Source organism: Salvia hispanica, chromosome 3 (assembly GCF_023119035.1).
Source record: "Salvia hispanica cultivar TCC Black 2014 chromosome 3, UniMelb_Shisp_WGS_1.0, whole genome shotgun sequence".
Lineage (NCBI taxonomy): Eukaryota > Viridiplantae > Streptophyta > Magnoliopsida > Lamiales > Lamiaceae > Salvia > Salvia hispanica.
In genome coordinates this window covers 28,903,920-28,920,587 of record NC_062967.1, presented here as the reverse complement: position 1 = coordinate 28,920,587, position 16,668 = coordinate 28,903,920, and the positions used below count along the sequence as shown (strand labels likewise).

The following is a 16,668-nucleotide window of genomic DNA, read 5'->3' as shown; positions in this document are numbered from 1 at the left end:
TCTACTTAACCAGTTCCAACCACATAAATAGTACTAGAACCTTAAAACTTTCGGTTATCCAATTGGTTTTTATCTCTATTCTTGGCTAATATTCTGATTCTTGTTGCTATAATGAATCAAAGTAAACACCATCTTTGCCCTTTGATTTTTTTTTTGTGGGGTGGGTGAGGGTTGGGGGGTAGGGTAGAGTAGGGGCCTATTCTTGATGTTATTTGGTATAAAATTTTCTTACATTAACAAAAGAAAAATGCATTATTGACATCTTTTGTCATAAATCATGGAGACATGCATAAAGAGTATATAACTTAAATATGAAGGAACGTTTGCATTCACACCCCTCTCTCTCTCTCTCTCGTGAGTACACTTTTTGGTGATTATAAAGATCAAAATAAGGTCATTAAATAACAAAGTTTGTCAAATTCTGGTCAGTTCCATAAAATTTGAGAACAAAAGTTTAATCGATTGAGTTTCAATTTTTCTCAATTGTCCCATTAAGTAAAAATCGAAATTAAAGCGCTCGAGCGGGCGCATCATTGCTCCCGCTCGTCGTCAAGCCATACCCGACCGGGAACAAAGGGTCGTAAGAGTTGCTCTCCGCTTGCATGGGGAGCTGCGCGACGTCCTTAAACCAGGTCATCGGGAGCCTTCCTTGGAAGCCGTGATCCCCGAAGATGACGTCCACGACTCCGGTCCCTTCGCTGCCGGGCAGCCACGCGGCCACAAGGGCGTGCGCTTTGTTCAAGAGCTGCGGGTCTATAGCGAGAGGCCTACCGGATATCAAGATCACCAACGTGGGGACTTGATCAGCGACGGAACTGGCTAGCTCGGCTCCGTTGAAGTGAATCTTGAGGTCCAAACTGTCACCACCCGATTCCACGTACGGGGCCTCGCCCACGACAACGATAGCGAAGGAATAATCTCTCCTGTTTATGGATTCAGATGGATTTTCTTCATATATGACCTCTGTTTTGGCCCCAACAACTTCTCTTATAGCTTCCAAAATTGTAGTGCCTGTTTTATTCCAATTTATTAGTAAAATTGATTGCTTACTAACTGAAAACACAAGCAAAGTGAGAAAAAACAAAAGGAAACAGATCATTAGGTAAATAATCTTGCTAGATTCTAGGATTTTGACATGATTTTTATGAGGAAATGACATGAAATTTCATAGATATGCATCAATAGACACAAACACGAACACAAACACAAACGCATGCACGTGCAGGTGCGTGGAGAGAAAGAGAGATGAATGATGGCTGGGTAGGGAAACAAGGTCCCATATTCTGAGGGAAGGAAACGGCTGTATGAAAACGAAAGGAACGGCGTCTTGCTAGAAAAGCGAGGTCCCATATTCTGCAATGATAGAAATATATGATGTGAATCAAATTGTAGTATATTTTGGACTATGCTTTATGCACTTTTTAATTATTCTATGGACTGACTTTGGTGTTGGTTTATTCCCGTAGGATGTGGCTTGAGGAAAAATGGAGAAAGGACGAACTTCAGAGCAAGATTCAAAATTGCAGTGGATGGATGCCAAACCACATGGTCCGTGCCAAGAGAAGAATCTCGGAGCAGAGAATTAGACACGGTTCGTGTGGTAGGATGCCAAACCACATGGTCCGTATGCTAATCTTGCCTTGGTCCAGAGAGTTACATACGGACCGTGTGGTTCACAAATTCTAGAAAACAATGAAAAAAATGACAGACAATCTAATAGGGCTCGAGATATTAAGAACAAGTCGAGGAATCAAATTGACCAAAATTTCATGCCATAAGCTTCGGATATCACCAGAGGTAGGTAACTACGTTTCACTGTCAGTGCCACGATGATCGGATCAACTTACCAGTGGTTATTCTGCCGCTCTTTCCCTCCCAAGTCGCTGTCCACCCGCCACATTGATATCCCAGATCGTCAGCATGCTTCCCAACAACAAGAATTCTCTTGGCGTTCCGATCCAGTGGAAGAAACGGCTTCGTTGAGTCTGGACCGTTCTTTAACAGAACTAAGGATTTGCGGACTGCTTCACGTGCTAGTTGCTTGTGTTGCTGACATAACGATAAATGAGTTAGCCTTCGTTTTCGAGAGAGACGACAACAGAATTTAAACATGACCAAAATAACAGATTTTGGAAAGCTCACCTCACATCTTACTCTACCCAAAAGCGATGAATCACTCAGGGGGTGTTCGAAGAGGCCAGCCGCAAACTTCACTCTGAGAATTCTTACGACTGCATCATCGATTCTTGTGATTGGTATTTTCCCAGACTCCACCAAATGCAGCAAATCCGCCAGAAATAATTGATACCGCAAGGGCACCATCACCTGTTGAGACAGTAAGGATCTTGTTTTCCGACACACTTGAAATTGTTCGACAAGCAGTGATTTGTTACCATATCGATTCCCGCAGTGATGGCCGAAAGAACGCTCTGCTGATAGTTGGATCCATGAGGACTGGACAGCCTGTCGAGAGCTTCGGAGTCGGAAATGATAAACCCCTACAAGAAGAAAGAGCAGACATTTGAATTGAGAGTCGAGTCGTTTATCTAGCTCCGTGTAAGCATACCTTAAATCCGAGCTTTTCTTTCAAGATTTCGGTAAGAAGGAAACGACTACTGTGTAGTTTGGTCCCGTTCCAGCTCGAGTAGGATGCCATGATAGTGCATACTCCTTGAGCAATGCAATCAAGGTAAGGAGCCATGTGAGTTCTCTCTAGCTCGTCGTATGATGATACTGTATCGCCCTCGTTAACTCCGTTCCTGGTGCCACCGTCTCCTACAAAATGCTTTGCACATGCAACAACATTTTCTCTGCAAGTTCAATGCTCTTATCAGTCAAATAATCCATATAAAGGAAATTTCGAACTACACAGATTCTGGAGAGAGCATTTTTTTGAAAAGGAGCATTTGTCTAGTTGTTTCTACCTGCCAGCAACGAAGGGATAACCGCTCAGGTGTCCTTGGGGTGGTTGTCCTTGAAAGCCCGTGACCATCGAGGTCATCATCTTAACAATCTGAGGATCTTCTCCGAAACTCTCGTAGGCTCTTCCCCATCTAGGATCTCTACAAACCTGTTTTCATAATCTTCATTTACAATGACATAGAAAGGAAATAACTTATACTAGCAACATAAAGCAGGCAAAAAGATGAGAAAAGAGGCGAGCAAAAGTTCACTAACGACACAACAAACATATTAGCGTCGTCTGACAGTTTATCAACTCTAGTTTCACCAAAACATTCATGATTCTGTTTGATTCAGAGTAAGCTAAGATGAACGAAAACAAGTTTCGGCATCTCTATACTTCACAAGATCTTCGGTTCAACTAAAATGGGTGCAAAACTTGTATGAATTGCTATATGAGAGATTTTTGTATATCTAATGATTCAAGATAAGTTTACTACTAATGATGCTCAACGGCATCGTTCTTCCTTTCTAGTCCTCTCCAGCAAGTGCTCATTTTGTCGACTAATCCCTCCATCCCACAATAGTCTACTCAATATGCCATTTTCGTCCATCCGTCAAGTATGTGACCATTTGTTTGCAGAAACTACCCGTTATATTTTCTCTTTCTTTCCAACTTATTTACAACAAAACACGGGATGGCCCACATCCTTTATCCTTTACCAACAAAAGGTGAGACCCTTTCTCCGATGAAAAACTTATGTCTCTTTGAGATATAACTGCGAATCTATCGACTATTTTTATCAGTTTAAAATCTGTAAACACAGTGATAAGAACTAACTGAATAACAATATCAAATTGCCTCCAAGGAAACAAAAGGCAAGCTCACAGCAACACACGGGGCGAAAGTGTAGTGAATTCCGGAAGCCCTAACTTCAAGAGCTGTTGCAGCACCAATCCTCCGGACCAAGTCAGCATCCCTGCAAGCAGGCATACAATGATCCACGTAAAATTCAAGAACTTGCTTGTGTATTCGAGCTAGCGCACAGACTGAACCTGGTGGCTCCAAGGCCAATGTTATGAGGGAAAATGGTGGCCCCATAGACATTGTTGTTGCCATGAACGGCGTCAATCCCATACAGCAACGGGATCCCAAGCCGCGACTGCAGCGCAGCCTTCTGAAAAGTGTCTGCCATGGCCGCCCAATCTGACGTCTTGGCATTCTCAAAAGGCCCACTCCCACCAGCACTCAGTATGCTACCTGCACAAATCCAAACACAAGCATGTTGGAGTACGAAGCCTAGGATCAAGGCTTGCTGCTTTTGCATATACATAGTGAAATCTATGAATCGACACTGCCCCCATACGTAGATACTAAGCATCAAACTGGGAAAACAATTCATGTGTTTATGTCATTTATGTTTGTGATTACTCGCGCAAATTTCCTAACAAAATATGTTATTAGTATCGTATAACTTTGCAGAAACTCTAAACTTTATATCAAGACCTTCAGCTTGGAGCTGAAAATTCAATCCAATATGACTGAAACAACAGAAATTCAACAAATAAAGCAGCATGTTGACAAGAATTAATCAATCATTGGACAAAACTAACTAAAACACCTAATTTCTACAAAGGCAAAGCATCTAGAATCCAAAGCAAAACTACACCAACACAAGCAAACAATTTCTCCATATTCAGTTAAAAAAACTAAGGAAAGACAGAAACTTTCGACCAATTCTAGAAATAAAGAGTCAATCAATGGACAACATCTACTAAAAAACCTAATTTTCACAAAGGCAGAGCATCATTCAAAGCAAAAAAAATCTCCAAATTCAGGTAAAAAAAACTAAATAAATAGAGAAACTTTCAGCTGGTGGTTGAAAGTGACCTATGGAAAGGTCTTTAATGGCGGAAGGGGTGGCGACGGAGCGCTCAATCTGAGTCATTTGGGCGATTTTCTCGGGGAGAGTCATCTGAGAAAGGAGGTCCTTGATTCTTGCCTCGATTGGGGCTAAAGGGTCTTTGTAGACGCAGTTCATTGCTTCGGACTGATTCAATTTGGGGATTCAACAAGGAAGAAGTTGAGCTAGCTGAGGTAAGTGGATAATGAAGATTTGAAAGAGATGGTTTTTTAAATGTCAACGGCAATACCGAATCGTACTATTCTGCCCTGCCTGCACCAGGGATATAAAGATACCCTTTTTTGTTTCTTGATTTACAAAACTACAAATTTGGTGGTGTGATTTTATTATCGCTAGATTGTGATCAAAGATATTATACAAAATAACAGCAAAAAAAATATCTAAGAATTTACCAAATTTCATGATTTTTTTATCATTCAATTATAAATGGATCATTGATCCTAATTTTTGTTACTCATTCTATGTCTTCCTATCCATGTTTTGTGTATTGTTTTTTATTTTTTTACATCAAATAGAGTTTATGATTATTTTTAGATCTAATTTACAATTTTAGATCTAACTTACAATTTTATTAATAATTAATTGGATTGATTATTCTGAAATCAGGGTATATGAAATGTAGTAATATGATTCATTATATAACAATGATTTCTAATTTAACGACAAATATTACTATTAAACAATCAAATTAGTAAGACATGGATATTCTCTAATTTTGAGTAGGCAAATCTATACAAAATGGTCAGAATTTGAGAGAGAAAAACTTAGCTAACAATTAATTTGTTGAGCAAATTGAAAGTAAACCCTTTCTTAATAATAATACAATTGATCTAATAAATATTTAAGTAGTGAACCTCCAATTTAAGCTGGCATATCCTACATGCTATCGAATTGTAATAAGTTTATACAACACACACTAATGATCTTCACAATGTATATATATCTATCTCTTATGCATATATTTTCTATTTCTAAGCTAAAATTTGGGTTCACCACCTTCTTTTCCTAACCTCTTCAATTATAAACAACCATCTTCATCTTCGACACTCGAAATATTCTATCCTGCAAAATATTGCAACACAAAATGTGAATGTTTAAGCTAATTAAGGAAACATTTCATAGCCAACACAAGTAATTAACTAGCTAGTTCATACATTTCTAACTTGGAGATTGAAGCAGGGAATGATATTTTTGCTACTTGAATCCACCTCGTTCGGGCAAATACATGCGTTCGTCGAGCTCTGAATCATAGTCCCCGCTGCTTATAGAGGTGTCGTCGCGCTCATGTGATGAATCTTCCATAACCATCTTCCCCTAATTATGAATGTGTGTGAATTAATGATCAAGCTTTTTTTTTGTATATATGACTAGGTTAACGTAAAAATTAATTTATAGCATTTTCTCTTTTCTTATCTAAAACTCATTTTTGCCGCAAATTTCTTTATCACGTGTGCCTAGTATATATTATATAGGAGGTTAAGACTTGAAATCAAAGTAATTGTTGAGAAATATATAGTAAAACATAAAATTTACATACCTTGTTTGCCCTTGAATTTGCAGCCTCAAACGCAAGGATTTCTTGAATCTCGGACAGACGGGACGAGTCCGCCCACGAGTCATTGCCGTCCCAGGAGGAATTGTCCTCTTGGTAGGACATGTTCTCGCCTATTGTGAGCGGAGGGGAGCTGAGCTCGGAGACCTCAACCTGCATGTCGGAGGCAATCGAGAAGGTCATGCCGTGGCGCCTTTGCAGCTTATCGGCGAAATATTGCTGCTTCAATCTGCTTGCATTCTCAAGGGCAGAGTTGGCGTAGCTCAGATTGTTTTCTTGTAGATGCTCGTTTTCCATATTTGGGACCGAGACAGAGTTTCTTCGTATCGAGAGTGATTTCAGTATTGCTTCTCGGTTTATTCTGCAGACAGGCGTCACATCTTCGTTGGACGACCCAGTCGAGGCCTCGCTCAAGCTTAGCTCGTCTAGCGCATTAGACCTGGTGTTTGGCTCGTCGTCACAATCTTCTAGGCTAGGATCCTCGTGCACTTGGATGACTTCCTTGATCTGATCATCGTAGGGCTGATCATTCTCAAGGATGTCCAGATTCGGCTTAGAATCCGGAACCGAGTCAGACTCGGGTCCGGATTCTGCCTCAGTTGTATTACCCAAATCCGCGTCTGCATGGAAAGTACAAGCACAAAATGTTACAACATAGAAGCTAAAAAAGAATTCACTAAATTGAATTCTAGATATGTTTACCTGAGTCTTCAGTTTCTGGCCTGGGGCATTGATATCCGACATACGATTGTCGTCGTTTGAACCCGAATTCATCAATCAACGACGCGTCACCGCGTTCCTCAAAGAAATCCATGGGCAGAGAAGTGCCTAAACTGAAGCTCTCATGCCTACGAAACATAAAATCTCTGTTGTGTCCTAATGCAAACTCTTGTTGGAAACCGTCCTCTGTTAGGTTAGGTTTCTCCTCGAGTGGATCATACGGGAGGTCGAACGGATTCCTCGTCGGTTGCAGCATTGACGGGGCGGAGCCGGGGCCGGGCGAGAACGGGTGGATGGATCGGGTAGGGCTACTCCATGAGCTAATTTTTGGTATAGCAATGGGAGGCATCTGAGCCCCCATTGTTGCAACATTGTTCATCAAGGACCTCTTGACACGCTGGCTTACCACCCTCTTCGACCGCCGTCTCGCGATCAAGCTCTCGAGCCGCTCGGCCTCGGCTATGTTCATGTCCATGGCCTTACCCGCCTCTTCTCGCGCATCCTCCTCGTCTTTGAGGAGCCTCAGGCTCCTCAAGACCTCGGGGTCGTGGTAGATTGTATTGCTTATCAAAATGTCAGTGCCAGTGGCATTGGCACTGGCAGGTGTGAAGTCCGCTTGGACTTCGTGGATCTCTTTGGGGCTCTCTTCTACGAGAGCCGTTTTATCCACCAAATCCTTGTTGGGATCCGTTAGATTATATTCCTCATCGTCCCCGTACTCCTCGTATGCATCCACATCACCAACATTCCTCTTGACCGGAACGTAAGGGTCCACTCCTTGCTCGATCTCCTTGGCCTTTCTCCGTCTCACAGAGTGCACGCGCGAGAAGGCCTTCTTGAGCCTCTCCTTCCCTTTTCCCTCTCCCTTTCTCTCCTCTACAAATTGGACCATTTTCACGCCGCTCTCTCTCTCCTTTTGCTCGATCTCTTTCTCTCTATCCTCCTTGCATCTCCGCCCGTCCCGAATGTGGAGAACCACCCACGTGGAGACGGCGGGCGGGAGCGAGTAGATCATGATCCAGAAGAAGAGAGGGCAACACAAGTACACGAGGAACAAGAAAAACACACATGATGTGACATATGGATGTCCTTTGACGACTTTAAAGCATGTGTTTGTTGATGTTTTCATCATTTTCCACATGCAAAGTTTAACATCGGATGCATTAGGATCCATGTTTTTGGTCTCTCAATCAAGAATTTATGTCGTGAATTTGGATGAGATAAGGAGAGAGATTTTTTTTGTTCTTTCTCCAAAATAATAAGGAAGAAAGAACCGAAGTGTTGTTTTTGGATAGTGGAAAAGCATAATGAGAAAAGATGAGAAATTGGAAGAGAGAGAAGCTAGAAATGTGGCTGAAATATAGTTATCTACTTTTGGTTGGTAGCATTACTTGATCCTTTTTTTGAGGGCTTCTTCAATTATTCACTAAGCTTTCTCATGTTTTCCCCCTATTTCTAAGCATGCAATCACAACCAAAAGATGTGGAATGCTACAGTTGTGTGACATTATGTCAATATAATGAATTAAATCATTAAAAAAATATATAGAGAGATTTGCAAGAGGTTTGATGTAAGTATGGAAGAACTCTCATTTTCTTGAACTTGCAGTTTGACAAGTTGAATTTGAAGAGGATTTGAAAAGTTAATACTAGTAAAACATGAGTGAGATACTTAGGATCCCAAGATGCAATTCAATTTCACAACCGACTGAGAATTGAAATCTATTAAAATCTTGAATTTTCTTCATGAGTGAGATACTTAGGATCCCAAGATGCAATTCAATTTCACAACCGACTGAGAATTGAAATCTATTAAAATCTTGAATTTTCTTCATCTCTCGCTCTGATGTTATTGAATGTCTTACCAATTGAGTTGCACTTAACCGTCTCATTTTGAAAAGCTCTTCGTGGTGTTTTTGAAAATCCGTTGCGCCAAAATGCTCGGATGGAGGAGACAAAAGACGGGTAACATAGGTGGTCGGCGTTCTACTTTCACGGCTCTGTATGTTCACAAGCTCGTGTTCAAGGAAAATTGCCTCTAACTTTGGTGCAGAAAGTGGCAGTTTGTTCTTTAATTGACTAAGTAGACACAAACAATGTAGATAGAGAAACATGAATTTACCAGAAAACAATGGCTAGATACATTAGGTATCCTAGCAACATTTTCATCAAATGGTCAAAATCTGAAGCAATTGAACAACAAAGCTAGAATGGCTATAAAATTTGAGATTGCAGCAGTGGTATTGCTATCAAAAAATACAGGCTGAATCATGAGTTGGAACCTGAACCATTTAACATACACTAGCTGGTGGTTCTGCCAGTCGAGTCGAGAGCGTTTGCACCGGTCAACAGAGAGAGGGAGGGAGAGATTCACTCCGATGAATCGGTGTCTCCTTCTACCTCAGCCTCAGCTCCTGATCACAAAAAGGCAGAGACGAGTTTGAAGCAATTTATGGATGTTTGTGACTGAAGAGAAAGCAAATAATCTCAACTGCTCGAGATGAACTTGTCTCGAGATTATCCAAAACTGAACTGGCCCGAGATTAATTTTGTGAGAGCATGAGTCATAAGCCAAGACTAATCCTACGTGGCATAGTCCTTTGAGTATCGGATCATCTACCCAACCGAAGAACATTCATAAGACTCAATCTTATCAAATCAAACGTCGCCTATGGAGTTTTATCTCTAGGGTGAAGAAAACATGGCAGTGAACAAAATCAAATGATGTGGTCACAAAATAATGACATTGTTTAATCATCATCCAAACCAACAAAATTTCCAAAATACCTTCCTCAATTTTAGCATTTTTGCATAATTATAGAAAAAGAACCCTATTTTTTTGCATTTCACTAGTACTCACACTTAATCAATTCAAACACAATCAAATAATCTAAATAATCCAATCCTCCTATACTCTTATCAATCTCAATTATTCCAAAGGCTAGATTTTCCTACATAATCAAATTTCCCCACAAAAATCAAGCTCAACAAAAGCAACAAGCAAAAGAAAAAGGCAGGAAATCAACAAGCAAAAAACTGATCACACATTTACTCAAAATTCCAAAAATTAAAGGAAAGAGAATGAGAAAGAGCTAACCTTCATCTTCCTCTTCAAACTCATCTTCATCTTCATCATCACCATCTCCATCCAATCCATACCTCTCATTCAAAAAATCCACAGCTCCTTTGCTCAGAACCAAGCTCTCCGCATCCAAAACATCGAACAGATTCAGCGTTCTCGGCGTCAGCATCTTCAGCGTCCCCAAATTCCTACTCGAAAGCCTCACATTATCCGAAACCTCCGTCATCAGAAACATCGATTTCCTCTTCGGATCGAGCCCTAGCCTCTTCATCAGCGCGATGAACTCCTTCGTCTTCGGCTTCTCGAACTTCTCCTCGAAATCCTCCACCACGATCGCGTTCCCGAGCGCGCTCGCGATCGCGGTCGAGATCGCCAGCCTCTTCTCCTTCCGGTTGATCTTAATCGACCAGTCCTTGGGCTTCGGGCCGAAAATCACGCCTCCGCCGGGCCGGAGCGGCGTCCGCTGGGAGCCGCGCCTGGCGCGGCCGGTCTTCTTCTGCGGGTAGGGCTTGGCGCCGCCGCCGCGGACCTCGGCGCGGGTTAGGGTTGAGGCCGTGCCGCGGCGGCGATTGGTGAGGTCGGTGGTGATTCCGCGGTGGACGACGGCGCGGGCGGTCTCCGGAGGGGCGGATTTGAGGTTGAGCGTGGCGGAGCCGACCTGGTCGCCGTCGAAGGAGAGGATGGGGACGGTGGCGAGCTCGGCGTGGATTTTGGCGAGGGGAGGGCGGCGGCGGGGGAATTGGAGGGTTTTGGGGGAGGGGGAGGGCGTGGAGAGGAAAATGGAGGAGGAGAAGAAGGAGACTGAAGAAGGAGATGCGGTCGCCATTGTTGTTGAACAAGCGAAGAAGAAGAGAGATGTTATCTTGTTATCCTTTCCTGCAACTTCAGTGAAGAGTAGCGAAGGTTTTGCAATTTCATTTTGAAGAAAACAGCGATTTCAGTCCATTTTTAAGTAAAGTCGTGTTTAAAGACAGGTATTTCAATAGTGTCTTTTAGTATGTTATTTAATCCAATATATTAAACGAGAAATGATTTATTCAATGTGAAAATGGGCTGAATCTACATTTTTGTTTTATTAACACGAAAAAATGGGCATATGAAAATGTGAAATTTCATAATATGTGAATCGCTAATCATTCGAGATTTGGGATTAAATTTACTGATCTTTCATAATATAGGATCAAGATACGCATTAAAACTTGTGTTAATACCAAATGGTCTATTTATGTGTCCCGCTATACATTACACAATTTCAACTATAATCTTTTGTATTCTCTCTTACTTTATCAATTATGCATTAAAATTCGTGTTAATACCAAATAGCCTATTTCTACAGGACAAAGGGAAAGGAGTATACGAAAAAGGAAATGACTTATTAAATGTAAAAAATGGACTGATACATAAACTTTTATTAACACGAAAAAATGAACAATTGGAGCATATGAAAATGGGCTGAATCTACATTAAAAGTTATCCTAGTATAGTAAAGGCTCCTAATAAATTGGATGTTTAGAGTAATAAAAGCTAGCTAGCCCAACTAAGTAAATCCTACACAGGTGAGAATAATGTGTAAAAGTTAGCCCAACTAAGAGCCTCCACTGTAGGAGGACACTTTTTTTTTGTCATAGCCACTTTTTATTTGTCCACGGTAAAAAAAAAAATTTCCACAGCAATAGTGGACACTTTTGTTAGCCACATTTCACTTTATTTTTATTCTTTGTATATTCGCACTCGGAGCGAATGCCCTTCCGCCCCAACAAATTCGTCCGCCTCCGGGGCGGACGCGTCCTCCGCAGTAGCCCGCCGCGGCTAAGCCGCGATCGGGGCCGCCCCTATAGTGGATGCTCTAGGTACATGGATTGTGCGTATCAACGATGCTCCTAAATTTTATATTGAATCAACTCATTTCTATTTTAATTAATTTTATTAGAACTTTCTTACTTAATTGTCTTTATAATAGTATTTGAAAAGCTAGGACCGGGCCGGGTGTGATTGTGACACCTCGTCTTGAATCAAACTCGAGGCCCTTCATGTAGGAGGTTATTCTTTCCAAAAGCCAAAGCCAAGGAAAACGAGCGGACTAGATAGATGGTGAGTTGTGTTTGAGTGCATGAATTGTAACATTAGGCTAATCAAACACACGCTTTTGACAAAAAAGTCTTCATCATTTTTTCACTCAATTGGCGTTTTCTATTAAACGATTTATGCAATTATGCGTATTTGAATCGTCTTATGTATTTGGGGATGTCGGCCCTTTGTAGGGACTATTCCTAGTCCTTTTTCTGTTAGGAGTATTATTTATTTAGAGAGTTCCATAGTTGTTAAGAAACTTAGACGTGTAACGATCTGACTCTCAAATTGACGATTATCCTTACATACTAATATAAGTATTTCTAACGTGCTTTGTCTTTGCTTACACATTACCTCAAAAACTTCCCACATATTTAACCTTGTAATGAGATGCATGTCATAAAATAAGATTCACCTTGTTAGTATGAGTATCACCTATCAAACTTGTTAAGCTCACCCTGCTACATATTCTCAGAATCCATCTCTTTATGGTGTATTTGGGTTAATTCATATCATCCTCAGGCTTAGAAGTAGAAGTCACTCATTCTCTATGCCCTATGACCAACGTTCACTCCCTACCTTTTCCCTGAGCGTTATGTCTGATGTGTATCAAATACATGTCATATGTCGCATTATTCATAATACGTAGCATTCTTTTTAGTTTGTTCCATATAAAATGATGGATTTGAAGACATCTTTCTTATTCAGTCAAATGTAAATAATGGAGCATATATTAATCACGTCTCCTTATACTACTATTTTTCATCTCACGAATTTTAAGAAATCTGAGTTGTAAAAGCTAGCCGCAACGTGAGTCACACTTTTATATATGTTTATAATGAAATGTGAGTGAACGAGTTAATAGAATGTGAGATCTAGCTATTTATCATTAATGTAAAAGTGAAATGACTTCTATTTGCAAACAGATTCGAAATGAAAAAAAATGGACTCCTATTATCGGAAGTAGTATAATAAAAGCATATATATACAGGGGGAGAGAGGGAGATCCAAAATATAAGAAAACAAAAAAAAAGGGGGCCTAACCTAACTATCTCTTCCATCATCTGTTGAATGCACACACCATGTTTCTTGATTGCCCAAATTATAGCATCAATAATGGTTGATGTCTAGCCAAAATATCTTTTCACTTGCCATATTTTTCATGCCTCAAATTTCCACCTTATTTAACTTCAATCACTGCAATTTCTTCGGCTAAGTCACCACAATTTAATTTAGCTTCCAACATTATCTGTCCGTACGCATGTAAATGCTAATGAAATTATGTGTGATCAATTTTTAGAGAAGACTCCTTTCAAATCAAAACTGTTTCCTATAACAAAAGCTGTTGTATTTATTAAGTGTGTTTTTTTTTTATATCTATATATGATGCACACATACTTAATTAATTGATTTTCTTGAACGATCCTAGCAATTTTGTTTAATTATTACATTAACGTAACAATTATAGGTTCATATGCTTCCTGACACTAATAAAACTAGTAACACATGCAATGTGAAAGAACTGAGCGAGACAAACTAAACGTTAATATGCGAAAGATAGATTAAATGGCTTCTTTTAAGTATACACAAAATGAAAAAAGATAGAGAAAAAAATAAGAAGAAGAAATGAAACATGCAATATCAGAAAAGAAGCTTTATAAAATGTCCATTAAAAAGTTGATAACATTACACATGTAATAAATTCCAATTCTATTTATTGTAATTATTTCTTTAAAATATAGTACTCCTTGTTTTGATAGAAATATCAATTATTTGCAGCTCATAGCACTTGCTGGCTCTATAAATACTAGGGTTTCTAAAGCATATTTCATCCCTCTCTCTCTCTCCCCATTCTCTCTCTGCGTGTGAGTGTGTGTGTAAGCAATGCTCCCTGATATACTTCGACCATTTCGAAATGAAAAATCAAGGTTATATGTCTTAGACGAATTCGTCGTATATATCAATATTGACACAAATAACACTAAGCAAATTGTGTATATTATGCAGTTTTTTTCAAATAGATTTATGTGTGTCTAAGGATGCATGCATGATATATTTGCAGATATTATATGGGAAATGTTGTGGTCTTGTTTTGTTTTATAGTAATTATAAAGTGTTGTTTGGGTGGAATTTGATCAGGACCAAGAAAACAAGGTGCAGAAGGAATGAAGAAGAAAGAGAAGAGGAAGAAGAAGGGCAGGTTTATTATGTGCCATTCCACAGAGATCGACCCCCCAAACACACCTCTTTAAGATCCCACAATTATGACAGGTTATATTAATTTGTTACTTTCCATTTTCACTTTTTTTATAGGTTACTCGTAAAGTTTTTGCTTTTTTTATTATTTTTTTTAAAGATGAGAACTTATTTGCCTGTTGAAAGAAAATTATCATATCAACATGAATATCTGTTTTTGTAGTTTGGGTTGACACGAAATTAGATTAAATTTAAAACCGTGATTAGATTAATTAGTAGCAGTATTTTCTTTTTTAGAAAAAATACCACTACTCAATAATAACTCTCGTTAATTAAACCATGCACTATAATTCATAATTACAACAGATTGATGATGAGTTAATAATGATTTATTTAAAAAAAAAAATCAGAAATCACTCAAGAAACGATCAAAACCTCAAGAGAACGAGCAGCAAGGTCTCCCATTTCTCCGATCTGATCCAGCGCGTCACCGCCTCCTGCCTCCTCCACCCCCTCGCCGGCGTCTCCCGCGCCGCCGACCTCTCCGCCGCCGGCAGCGACGACGACCGCTACCGAAACGCGGCCACGGCGGAGGAGAATTATTTCAAGGAGGAGGACGACGGCGACGACCTAAAACTGCACTCCGAATGGGGCGGGGAGAAGCCGCCGCCGGCTAGGATAACGGAGGTGGAGATGCTGATGCGGCAGGTGTTCGACGCGGTGTCGGTGATGAAGCGGGCGTACGTTAGCCTGCAGGAGGCGCACTGCCCCTGGGATCCGGATAAGATGCGCATCGCCGACGTGGCGGTGGTGGCGGAGCTGCGGAGGGTGGGTCTGCTGAGGGAGAGGTTCAGGAGGAGCGTGGGAGGCGGCGGAGGGAGGTGGGGAGTGGGGGCGGCGGCGCTGCGGGAGGCGGTGGCGCCGTACGAGGCGGCGGTGGAGGAGCTGAAGAAGGAGGTGAAGGTGAGGCAGGCGGAGATTGAGAATCTGAGGGAGAATCTCAAAATGGCGACGTCGGTCGACCGTGGCAAGTGGAAGGGCAAGTCTAAGAGGAGAGTCAGCTGCACCACTCAAGGTGAAAAATAATTCTATTTTAACATATGTACACTAATATTTTTTTTTTAAAATTCATAATATACATTACAGAGATCATGAAAAAATAAAAATGTGCAGACTATTAAAATGTGATTAAATATTTCTACTTTGTAATAGCTAGAATTGCTATTAGCCACATTTTTAAACCTATAAGAATTATTCAAAGATTTGAAGAGGGAAATGAATGTAATGTATTATCTGCTGAATATATATCATCTCAACAGTGGGAGCTGCTCCAGCAGTGGAGCTATTTGAATCAACAATGGGTTTAGTAAAAGAAGCCTCCAAAGCCTTCACATCACTCCTCCTCTCCCTCATGCGCTCGGCACACTGGGACATCGCGGCGGCAGTCCGTTCCATCGAGGCGGCGTCTTCCACCAACGCCACCATGAACAACCCGACCATCACCACCACCTTCACCGACTCCATAGCTGGTGCCAGCCACGCCAAGTACGCCCTGGAGTCGTACGTGAACCGCAAGATCTTCCAAGGGTTCGACCACGAGACGTTCTACATGGACGGCAGCCTCTCCTCATTGCTCCACCCGGACCAGCACCGCAGGGACTGCTTCACCCAGTACAGAGACATGAAGGCGATGGACCCGGTCGAGCTCCTCAGCATTTTGCCTGCGTGCAGCTTCGGCAACTTCTGCTTCAAGAAGTACCTATCTATAGTGCACCCGAAGATGGAGGAGTCGTTGTTCGGGGATCTGGAGCAGCGGCAACAGGTGCTGGATGGACACCACCCGAGGAGCCAGTTTTACGGGGAGTTTCTCGGGCTGGCTAAGGGGGTCTGGTTGTTGCATCTGCTGGCATTCTCCCTCGACCCCCCTCCGAGCCATTTTGAGGCGAGCAGGGGAGCCGAGTTCCACTCGCAGTATATGGAGAGCGTGGTGAGGGTCTCCGGTAGCAACGGAGGATCCAAGGTGGGGATGGCCATGGCCGTGGGGTTCCCTGTGAGCCCCGGTTTCAAGGTCGGGAACGGCTCAATTATCAAGGCTAGGGTGTATCTGGTGCCTAAGATCTGATATCTGGTGCCTATAATTCTGCTATGTATTGTGCTTCGGATTGTGCCTAATATTTTGTGTTGCTATTTGCTATATATATCAAGATTATGATCAAGACTTAA

General features: G+C 41.3%; 4 protein-coding genes and 1 long non-coding RNA gene across 7 annotated transcripts; 1 reads left to right on the top strand and 4 right to left on the bottom strand.

Annotated features, from left to right (window-relative positions):
• Positions 1-439: 439 nt before the first annotated feature.
• LOC125215772 (beta-glucosidase BoGH3B-like) lies at positions 440-5,087 on the bottom strand. 3 transcript variants are annotated; one of them, XM_048117310.1, is made up of 9 exons: positions 4,793-5,082; positions 3,958-4,162; positions 3,791-3,881; positions 2,925-3,070; positions 2,567-2,810; positions 2,394-2,498; positions 2,143-2,325; positions 1,848-2,049; positions 440-1,011 (listed from the first exon to the last, which is right to left on the bottom strand). In XM_048117310.1, the coding sequence occupies exons 1-9, from the start codon at positions 4,941-4,943 to the stop codon at positions 509-511; spliced, it is 1,830 nt and encodes a 609-aa protein (XP_047973267.1). In that variant the 5' UTR covers positions 4,944-5,082; the 3' UTR covers positions 440-508. The 3 variants fall into 3 exon arrangements, with proteins under 3 accessions (XP_047973267.1, XP_047973269.1, XP_047973268.1); XM_048117311.1 differs by lacking the exon at positions 440-1,011 and adding an exon at positions 1,033-1,353 and having other exon boundaries at positions 4,793-5,087; XM_048117312.1 differs by lacking the exons at positions 3,958-4,162; positions 4,793-5,082 and having other exon boundaries at positions 3,743-3,870.
• Positions 5,088-5,660: 573 nt separating this feature from the next.
• On the bottom strand, positions 5,661-6,417 carry LOC125217130. Its single transcript, XR_007175570.1, has 3 exons — positions 6,364-6,417; positions 5,981-6,140; positions 5,661-5,888 (listed from the first exon to the last, which is right to left on the bottom strand). It is a non-coding gene; the product is annotated as an uncharacterized LOC125217130 (long non-coding RNA).
• On the bottom strand, positions 6,418-8,371 carry LOC125217129 (the record flags this gene model as incomplete). Its single annotated transcript, XM_048118961.1, has 2 exons — positions 7,081-8,371; positions 6,418-6,998 (listed from the first exon to the last, which is right to left on the bottom strand). Coding segments are annotated over exons 1-2 (1,773 nt in total), but the record flags the coding sequence as incomplete, so codon positions are not given.
• An 843-nt stretch (positions 8,372-9,214) lies between these two features.
• On the bottom strand, positions 9,215-11,073 carry LOC125216057 (50S ribosomal protein L4, chloroplastic). Its single transcript, XM_048117667.1, has 2 exons — positions 10,195-11,073; positions 9,215-9,511 (listed from the first exon to the last, which is right to left on the bottom strand). Exons 1-2 carry the CDS (start codon positions 11,003-11,005, stop codon positions 9,468-9,470), a joined length of 855 nt encoding a protein of 284 aa, XP_047973624.1. The 5' UTR covers positions 11,006-11,073; the 3' UTR covers positions 9,215-9,467.
• Positions 11,074-14,051: 2,978 nt separating this feature from the next.
• LOC125214943 (protein GRAVITROPIC IN THE LIGHT 1-like) lies at positions 14,052-16,668 on the top strand. Its single transcript, XM_048116181.1, has 4 exons — positions 14,052-14,177; positions 14,389-14,520; positions 14,856-15,520; positions 15,765-16,668. Exons 1-4 carry the CDS (start codon positions 14,134-14,136, stop codon positions 16,565-16,567), a joined length of 1,644 nt encoding a protein of 547 aa, XP_047972138.1. The 5' UTR covers positions 14,052-14,133; the 3' UTR covers positions 16,568-16,668.